We start from the raw sequence: 10557 nt of genomic DNA on the forward strand, positions 1-10557 counted from the left end.
CTCAGGTGGCCTCCCCCAGGGCTCTGTTCTGGCTCCTACGCTATTTAATATTCACATCAATACCTCCCAGAAACTTCTTCAAGGAAGTTCATCTATGCCGATGACATCTGCTGTGCAACTCAGGCATCCAAGTTCGACATCTTCGAGGAAACACTCACGAAAGACATGTCTCTGATATCTGATTACTGTAAAAAATGGCAACTAATCCCTAGCACTGCAAAAACGGTATCATCTGTTTTCCATCTACACCATGCCTCGGCCTCGCTTGAGCTTAATGTGCAGCTTGGTGATACGAGAATCCAGCATGAAGCCCAGCCAGTCTATCTTGGCGTTACTCTCCATCGCACCCTGTCATTTCACAAACATCTCATAAAAACTGCAGCAAAGGTGGACGTGAGGAATAACATCATTGCAAGACTGGCCAGCTCCTCATGGGGCGTGAGCGCTTCCACACTACGATCATCATCTCTGGCATTATGCTATTCCACTGCAGAATACTGTTTCCCAGTATGGTTCCGTAGCCCCCATGTCCACTTGGTTGATTCCAAAGTATATTCCTCCATGAGGATAATTTCTGGAACCATCCGTTCCACCCTGGTTCCATGGCTGCCAGTTCTTAGCAACATCACCCCGCCAGATATTCGTCGGGATGTGGCATCATCTAAGTTCATTTCCCACCTCTACGCTCGACCAGACCTGCCAATATATGTGGATATCTTTGCCCACCCTGTACAACGCTTGACGTCTCGTCACCCAATATGGTCCCCTATGCCTACACTGAACTTCTCTGTTCCAGTCTCTTGGAAACAGAGTTGGCAGTCAGCTGAGGTAAAGAACAAACACCTCATCACAGACCCCTGCTTTGACCTAGCACGTTATGATTGGGCCCTCCTCAGTTGCTATCGAACAGGCCATGGCCGGTGCGCCGCTATGTTCCATCGCTGGGGAGCCAGAGATGACCCGAACTGCCCCTGCGGCTACAGACTATGACCCACATAGTCAACGACTGCCACCTCTCCAGATTCAAAGGCGGTCTCGAAACTTTACATCAGGCTCAACCTGACACTGTTGACTGGCTATGGAAGAAGGGCAAACGCTAGAAGAAGAAGTTTGCCTGAGCAGAGACTTCAGTGTCAAGGACCAGTGGAGCACATTCTTATAATCATCTACCTACCTACACATCCATCCATGCATCCACCCATGCATCCACCCATGCATCCATCCATCCATCCATCCATCCATCCATCCATCCATCCGTAATCTATTTCTATCTAGTCATCCACTTATCCATCCATATACCTACATGTCTATCTGTCTATCTATCTATCTATCTATCTATCATCAACTATGTACCCATCCTTCCATCACTTATACATCTATCTCCTATCCATAAAGAGCATAAAGTACTGAGATTCTAGGTAGAAGAGTGTAGTGTTTTGGGACACAATAAATAGTCCATTACGCCTGGTGTGAAGTGTGCAAAGAGAGTGGCAGAATGAAGTTGGAGAGTTTATCTGAGGTCAAATACTGTACAACTATGGAAATTCTCATAAACCTGGGTATGTTCCAAGTTTGTGAGGGAGGGAAGGTGAAATCTCATTTCTGGCAATCTTGGCTACGGAGATTCATGTGATTGTTATGCAATACCCCTCTATGGCCTTTTTGATGCCAGAGTTCAGCTCATCTCCCCCTAAATATGTGATGTCAGTCTGACCTTACTCAGAAATCTTGCATTAGTCTTTCTTTATGTAAATGAACATGTTTTTTTCCCTATAAAATAAAGTGACATTGAGCCAGTTTTTCAGTCTGGCACCAAACAGAGCCTTCAGATACTAGCTTGTGAGGGGGTCTGAATAACAGAAACCCATTGTCTCCCTGTTGTAGAGGCCAGAAGTTCATTGTCAAAGTGTCAGCTGATTGGCTTCTATGGAGGACCATAAGTGACCATAAGGATGATGAGCTCTTCCAGACCCCTGGCTTAAAGACACCATCTTCCCACACCCCATGTGGTTTGTCCCAAATTATAGCCACCCCTCTTCCAGCACGAATACCAGCTCACTTCTTCCTCCCTTCTGCTCCCCTCTTCAGTGTCCAGGTCACAGCCACAGCATCCCTCTGGGCCACCCAAAAGTTATAGTTGCCACTGAATTCTTCTGCAGTGACAGGGAGGAAGGGACATCAGAGAGAAGCCCTGGTGGTGCCAGTCACCTTGTGGAGGAGGTAAGATTGAGTCACCCTACCATCTTCCAGTCTTTACCACATTTTAGTCTGAAACTCAAGACTTCCAGAGGCAGTCCTGCTTAGGGCCCCCAGGACAGGGGCATCTTCACATCTGAAAAGGGATGATAACAGGAACAGCCAAGTTCACTTTCTTATGCTGGCATCAACTTTGCTTATAAGAAAGTCTGCACATTGGAATCTATTCTTTTCCCTGATGCAGCTTTCTAGTCCTACTCCCAACTCTGATAACTTCTCCCCAGACAGTACCTTTTGTCCACCTGCATGTTAACTGTTGGGCTCAGGCAAAAGCTAGTAAAGTCATGAGCCACTTGTAATATACCTAAAATAGACCTACTAGGCTTTTACACATATTTATGTATTCCCTTTTTGTTGCCCTTGGTTTTTTTATTGTTGTAATTATTATTGTTGTTGTTATTGATGTTGTTGTTGGAAAGGACAGAGAGAAATGGAGAGAGGAGGGAAAGACAGAGAGGGAGAGAGAAAGACAGACACCTACAGATCTGCTTCACCATTTGTGAAGCAACTCCCCTGCAGGTGGGGAGCTGCAACTCGAACCTGGATCCTTAAGCCAGTCCTTGCACTTTGCATCACCGCCCAACTCCCAGACCTACTAGTTTTTTTTCCAAAATACAGACCCCAAATCTCATCTGCTATGTTCTGGTCCTTATGTTCCTGATTATTTAACAATTTGTTCTGCTTTATATCTGAATGCTTTTTTCAGTCAGCAAGTTCCAGATGCTACCATGACACCAACCTGACTTCCCTGGGCAGATGACCTAACTAATGTGTCATGGAACCTCATCTCTCCAGAACCCTGCATTAGTCTTTATGTAAATGAACATATATCCCCCCCTATAAAATAAAGTGACATTGAGCCAGTTTTTCAATCTGGCACCAAACAGAGCCTTCAGATACAAGCTTGCACCACAAATGAGGGGTTTGAATAACAGAAATCCATTATCTCTCTGTTCTAGAGGCCAGAAGTTCATTGTCAAAGTGTCAGCTGGTTTTCCCACTAGGGAAAGAGAGACAGGCTGGTTAAGACCCATGTTCAGTGGAGACGCAATTACAGAAGCCAGACCTTCCACATGCTACACTCCATAATGATCTTGGGTCCATACTCCCAGAGGGATAAAGAATAGGAAAGATTTCAAGGGAGAGAATGGGATACAGAGCTCTGGTAATGGGGATTGTACCTCTCTTATCCTATGGTCTTGTCAATATTTACATTTTATAAATAAATATTTTAAAGTATGCATAGATGGGCTAGGGCTTAACTCTCTGGGTAGAGCACATACCTCACCATGAGTAAACCAATCGGTTCAACACCCAGCATCACAAGAGAACACCATGGACAACACTAAAGGAATTTCATGAATAGTGAAATTACACATGTGTGATGTGAGGCTCTGGGTTCATTGCCTGGTACCACATGAAAATATAAATAGAAGAAGCCAGCTGAATGCACACATCATCATGCACAAAGACATCAAGGCATCAAGCCCCTGGTCCCCACTTGCAGGGGAAAATATTCACAAGGAAACTTCAGGTGCCTTTCTATCTTCCCCTCTCCCCCTCAAATTCTCTCTGTCCTACTAAATAAAAAAAGAATGGGAGGGAAAAAGGCCACCAGGAATAGTGGATTTACCATGTAGGCAGTAAGTCTTACTGAAACCCCTGAAAAAAAATATGTAAGAACAAAGATTAATCTTTTATATTTTCATGCAGTACCAGGCAATGAACCCAGAGCTTCACATCAAACATGTGTAAAAGCATCACCTAGTGGTCTCCCTGCACAGCTGCTGGAAATGTAAATTGATCCAATCCCTGTGAAGAGCAGTCTAGAGAACTCTCAGAAGGTTAGAAGTGGACCTTCCCTATGACCCTATATATAATTCCTCTTCTGGAGATATATCCTAAGGAATCAAACATACCCATCCAAAAATATTTGTGTATATCTATAGCAGCACAATCTGTAATAGCCAAAACATGGAAGCAACCCAGGTGTCCAACAACAGATGAGTGACTGAAAAAGTTGTGGTATATATACACAATGGAATACTACTCAGTTATTAAAAATGGTGATTTCACTATTTTCAGCCCATCTTGGATGGAGATTGAATATATCATGTTAAGTGAGATAAATCAGAAAGAGAAGGATGAATATAGGATGATCTCACTCATAGGCAAAAGTTGAAAAAATAAAAGCAGAAGGAAAAACACTAAGCAGAACTTGGACTGGAGTTGGTCTATTGCACCAAATCAAAAGACTGTGGGGTAAAGGGAGGTTCAGGTCCTGGAACATGATGTCAGAGGAGGACCTAGTGGGGGCTGAATTGTTATGTTGAAAAATTGTTATGTGGAAAAAGTGTTATGTATACACAAATGATTGTATTTTACTGTTAACTATAAAGCATTAATCCCCCAAGAAAGAAACTTTAAAAACTTCTCAGTAAAAAACAAAGAAAATTAAAAATAAATTAGACTACAAATCAGATGTGATTGTCAGCCCTGGTTGGAGTATTGCTGCATCAATGATAATAGCTTTAGTTTACAGTACAGTTGTTGGTATATGGGTACACTTCCTCATCTCAACAAGCTAGGTGTCTACAAAACACTTCCACCCCAAAATTAGGTCCATCATTGTGTAACAGGACTTGAACACCCCCCCCCCCCCCCCGACACACACACACACACCTAAGGACAAATGAGAAACTCTCCAATCACTGCTGCATTGTGTTGGAATGGAAACTTTACATGGGTTTTTCTTTCTTTCTTCCTTTTTTTTTAGATCAAACATGGAGCTTCAAAGAACTCTCCAATCCCTGGAGTTTCAATTCACTTCTCCCGCAGCTAGCATAATGGAAAATTTTGAGATGCACTCTTTGATCTATTTTAGAGCCTTTGTCATTATGTAGTGACATCTGGCTCTTGAGAATCAGCTTATCTCTTGGAAAGAAAAACAAATCTTTAGAAAAGGGGAATCTCTGTCAGTAAAAGGGACATAATTAACACCTAGAAAAAAAGTCTCCTCTTACTGAGCCTAGAACAGCTTTTTAAAAAATCTCAGATATAGTGATTTGAGTGTCCAGAACTTAATAGCATAGGCAGTGAATGGACACCTGGGTTCTGTACAGGATTGATTAGTATTGATTAGCAGTCAATGTTGACATTTTTTTTTTCCTAAGGACCAGTTGGAGGTGCCTTTAAGAGAAAAGTCTGGTCACTGTGCCCTTGCTATAGAAATATGACAAGGAATGGGGAGGAGGGGTTGGGAAGAAGGGGATGGTAGATGAGATAAAGGAGGGTAAGAATCACAAGAGAAGCAGGAGGAGCATAAGCTTTAAAGAGAAGAAGGACATGTGGAAAAGAAGAAAGAGAAGATTAAAGGGAAGAAGATGAAGGAGTAGAAAAGAGTTCAAAGAATAACAGACCACCATCATTTCCTTGACAAGCTGTCCTACTGAATTGCTGTTTGTCCTTCAAAGAGCTACTTAACCTCTCTGAACCCCCTGGTCTATAAAGTAGACATAGGGATCCTAGCAATTCTTAAGTCAGTGGGAACATGGGAGAGGGATTAGTCATGTACATCATCCAGAACAGTTCTAGTCACAAGAGCCAGTGGCAGACAATGCACCCACCACATCCCCATGAAGGTCAAGGAGAGGCCAGAGGAGAGTTCTCAGGCATTTGCCCATGTTCCAGTCCCTCTCCTCTTTCTTTTCTTAAGCCCAGAGTCAACTATCTTTCCATGCCTTCCTCCATCAAGAGCATACATAAACGCCTAGGGTCATATATGTTAAATCAATGTTGACCTTAAGACTTGTTGGCTGTAACAAGCAGTGTGTTCTCTCTGTGTATCACCCAGAGCCCAGACTCACCCTTGGTTGAGAGCCACTGCTCTTAGATATATGGATCCAACCTTACCATCAATACAGACGGGTGTTCAGATTGGAATCTGAAGGCTGGGTGGTAGCTTAGCCAGTAGAAAGCATGTGTTACCATGTGTAAAGACCCAAGTTAAGTCCCTGGTCTATACCTTCAGCAGAGAAATTTCATAAGCAGTGGAGCAATGCTGCAGGTCTTTACCTCTATCTTCCCCCTCTCAGTTTTTTTCTGTCTTTATCAAAAAGAAGAAAAGGAAGAAAGAAAGAAAGAAAGAGAGAAAAAAATAAAGAAAGAAAGAAAAGAAAAGAAAAGAAAAGAAAAGAAAAGAAAAGAAAAGAAAAGAAAAAAAGTGATCCCTAGGAGCTGTGGATTTTTTTTTGTACAGGCACTGATTCCTCAGCAATAATTTTGATGGCAATTAAAAACAAACAAATTAAAATGCAACATGACCATGGCAAAAAAAAAAAAGCCATATTTCTACCTTACTTAAAACCCTCCATTCTCTCACCAAAAATTAAAAAATAATTTTTTTTGTAAGCATTTTCCCTGTTCTATTACTGTCCACTTTGGCTACTCAAAAAAAGGAATACAAGATGAAAGACTGGTCTCTTTCACCCACCCTGCATATCCAAACCCAAACAGTTTTGTGTGATGTACTTTTTTAAAAAATTATTATTTTTTTAATTTCCCCCTTTTGTTGTCCTTGTTGTTATTATTGTTTTATTGCTGTCGTTATTGGATAGGACAGAGAGAAATTGAGATAGGAGGGGAAGACAGAGAGGGGGAGAGAAAGATAGACACCAGATTTGCTTCACCACTTGTGAAGCTACCCTGCTGCAGGTGGGGAGTCAAGGGCTCAAACCGGAATCCTTGCTCTGGTCCTTGCGCTTCATGCCACGTGCGCTTAACCCGCTGCACTACAGCCCGACTTCCTAATCTACTTTTAAAACCTGATCTGAAGGCTGGCATTGACACACATCATAGAGGACACAAATTACCATGTGCCAGGACCTGAGTTCAAACTCCTGATGCTACATAAGGACACATGCTGGAGGGAAGTTTCATGAATGGTAGAGCAATGCTGTGGCATCTTTCTCTCTGACTTCCACCCTCTAGTTAGAGGAAAGAAAAGAAAAAAAAAAGGCACCAGGAGTCTTCCTTACTGCACCCCCAACACACAGGTATGATACTGAGGCAAAGCTTGGCATGACTCAGCCTGTGCATCTGGCTCAACACACAACCTGTTTGCTTAAATTAACACCAAGTCCCATTATCTAAGCTTAGCTGAAGGATCACTCTGTATGACCACTGAATTTGCCTTAATGTAGTCATATTTCAGAACAATGATCCATAGGGCCAGCAAAATAGCACTACTGTGCCATGTGTGTTTAAGCCCAGCCCCACAACACTGGATGAAGCATCAGTGCTGTGGTCTCTCACTCTCTCTATCTCTGCCTCTGTCTCTATCTAAAACATAAATTAATAGATATATAAAAATTATCTCCAGCTGCCCTCCTGCACTGCTGGTAGGAATGTAAATTGGTCTAACCCCTGTGTAGAGAAGTCTGAGAGAACTCTCAGAAGGCTAAAAGTGGATCTATCCTATTACCCTGCAATTCCTCTCCTGGGGATATATCCTAAGGAACCCAACACACCCATCCAAAAAGATCTGTGTGTACCTATGTTCATAGCAGCACATTTTGTAATAGCCAAAACCTGGAAGCAACCCAGGTGTCCAACAACAGATGAGTGGCTGAGTATGTTGTGGTATATATACACAATGAAATACTACTCAGCTATTAAAACTGGTGAATTCAGGACTAGGGATACAGCATAATGGTTATACAAAAGACTTTCATACCTGAGGTTCTAAGGTCTCAGTTTTAATCCCCAGCACCACCATAATCTAGAGATGAGCAGTGCTCTGGTATCTGTGTTTCTCTATATCTCTCTCACGAAAATAAAATAGAGCATTTTTTTTTAAATAGTGAATTCATCTTCTTCACCTCATCTTGGAAGGAGCTTGATGGAATCATATTAAATGATACAAGTCAGAAAGAGAAGGATGAATATGGGATGATCTCACACATAGAAGTTGAAAAACAAGAACAAGATGGACCTAGACCTCTAACAAATCCCTCTCTCCACTGTAACTGGCCATCTCCATCAGGAACGACATAGTGGACCCTTTTGTTGGACTCTACAGAACTTTGCCCTCAATGTAGGTCAATAATGGTAGGAACAGCCGCATTCTCCAAAAGGAGATTGGGTGAAAATACTCTGCCACTCAAGGAAGACAGGTCCTATAGTGAGTGAAGCCTAGAATGTTCCTAGCTATGACTACAGAACGCTCAGACCTATAGTGATGCAGATGTTACACAGGCTTCTGTGCTGAATATGGGCCCCAGATCAAATCAATGGGATTTACAGTTAACAATATTTATATACTTTTCCCATATTTTGGAGCTACTCTTTTCCCTGATGCATCTTTCTAGTCCTATTTCCAACTCTGACACCATCTTCCCAGACAATACCTTTAGCCCACCTGCACATTAGCTATTGGGCACAGGCAAAAATCAGTAAAGTCATGGGCCCCTTGGAATATACCTAAAATAGACCAACTAGCTTTTTCCAAAATGGAGATCCCAAATCTCATCTGCTATAGTCTTACCTTTATATTCTTGATTATTAAACAATTTGTTCTGCCTTATATCTTAATGCTTTTTAGCTACCAAGTTGCAGATGCTACCATGACATCAACTTGACTTTACTGGACAGATGATCTCACCAATGTATCCTGGAACCCCACCTCTCCAGACCTGTCCCATTAAGGAAAAATAGAAACAGGCTGGGAGTATGGATAGAACTGCCAATGCCTATGTCCATCAGAGAAGCAATTACAGAAGCCAGACCTTCCACCTTCTGCACCCCATATTGATCCTGGGTCCATGCTCCCAGAGGGATAAAGAACAGGAAAGTTCCTCAATGGAGGGGATGGGATACGAAACTCTGGTGGTGGGAATTGTACTCCTCTTGTCCTATGGTCATGTTGATCATTATTAAGTCAATAAATAAATAATAAAAAAACAAGAAAAGAAGGGAAAACACAAAGCAGAACTTGGACTGGAGTTGGTGTGTTGCACCAAATTAAAAAACTCTGCGGTGGGGGTGGAGATGGGGGTGTGGTGGGGGCTCAGGTCCTGGAATATGATGACAGAAGATGACCTAATGGGATTGAACTGTTATGTGGAAAATGGAGAAATATTACATATGTACAAACTATTGTATTTTACTGTTGACTATAAACCACTAATCTCCCAATAAAGAAATAAAAATTTGGAAGCGCCGTCCTTTTCCGCTTTCCGTGTTGCTCGCGGCTTCCTGAGAGCGTCTCTCTGCCTGTAGGTGCCGGCGGCCGCACCTGATCACCATGCCCCGCAAGATCGAGGAGATCAAGGACTTTCTGCTGACCGCGCGGCGCAAGTACGCCAAGTCTGTCAAGATCAAGAAGAACAAAGATAATGTGAAGTTCAAGGTGCGGTGCAGCAGGTACCTTTACACGCTGGTCATCACGGACAAGGAGAAGGCGGAGAAACTGAAGCAGTCCCTGCCCCCAGGTTTGGCAGTAAAAGAGCTGAAATGAAGCAGGAGTGCTGATTTAAACTGTATTAAAATTATTTTAAAAAAAATAAATAAAAATTTGTCCCCAGCTATTAAACATATAATAAAAACTAAACATCATCGGAAGTTATTATGAAGCTCAGTTATGATGATTTCCCACTAACACAGAAGGGGTTGTTAATCAACTTAATGAATGCCAGAAATGCATCTCATCACTGGCAAGACTGAACAATGAACAGACAGCTATTAGTGAAAATAAGTGTGCCAGACATTCAGATGGTCTAATATTCTAGAGGTGCTAACCCTGTAGATTTGACCTGAGATAGAAAAATCAGGAAACCTAGCACCTGTGCCTCAAGGGAAAGTGGATTTTGGTCCCTGAATAATCCCACATGTAGCATTTTGGCTGGAAATTCCAGGTGGTCCACAGACTCAAATTAAAGGAAAGAGCAAAGCTCACAACTTCAGTGAGCTGACAGATGAGGCTTTGTAGGCTGCAGCACCTGCTTGTTGATAGATGTATAATACAGAGAGCAGACGCTTAAGTTGCTGACAGAATAGCTATCTGGATAGTGTGCTACTTTGCCATGGGTGCCACCCAAGCTTGAGACCAGCCCCCACTGCATGGGAGGAGGCTTTAGTGTTGTGGTCTATCAAACAGAAGGAAGGAAGGAAGGAAGGAAGGAAGGAAGGAAGGAAGGAAGGAAGAAAAGGAAACAGGAAGGAAGGAAAGAAGGAAGGAAGGAGGGAGGGAGAGAAGGAGGGAGGGGAAGGCAGCTAAGCAAGCAGAAGAAATCCGAAGTGAAG

General features: G+C 42.5%; 1 protein-coding gene across 1 annotated transcript; it reads left to right on the plus strand.

The window, feature by feature from the left end:
* The first annotated feature begins 9473 nt into the window (after nucleotides 1-9473).
* LOC103125255 (large ribosomal subunit protein eL38-like) lies at nucleotides 9474-9828 on the plus strand. The gene has a single exon (XM_060196994.1). It carries the CDS (start codon nucleotides 9560-9562, stop codon nucleotides 9770-9772), a length of 213 nt encoding a protein of 70 aa, XP_060052977.1. The 5' UTR covers nucleotides 9474-9559; the 3' UTR covers nucleotides 9773-9828.
* The last annotated feature ends 729 nt before the right edge of the window (nucleotides 9829-10557 follow it).

The sequence above is a fragment of the Erinaceus europaeus genome, chromosome 9 (assembly GCF_950295315.1).
Source record: "Erinaceus europaeus chromosome 9, mEriEur2.1, whole genome shotgun sequence".
Classification (NCBI taxonomy): Eukaryota; Metazoa; Chordata; class Mammalia; order Eulipotyphla; family Erinaceidae; genus Erinaceus; species Erinaceus europaeus.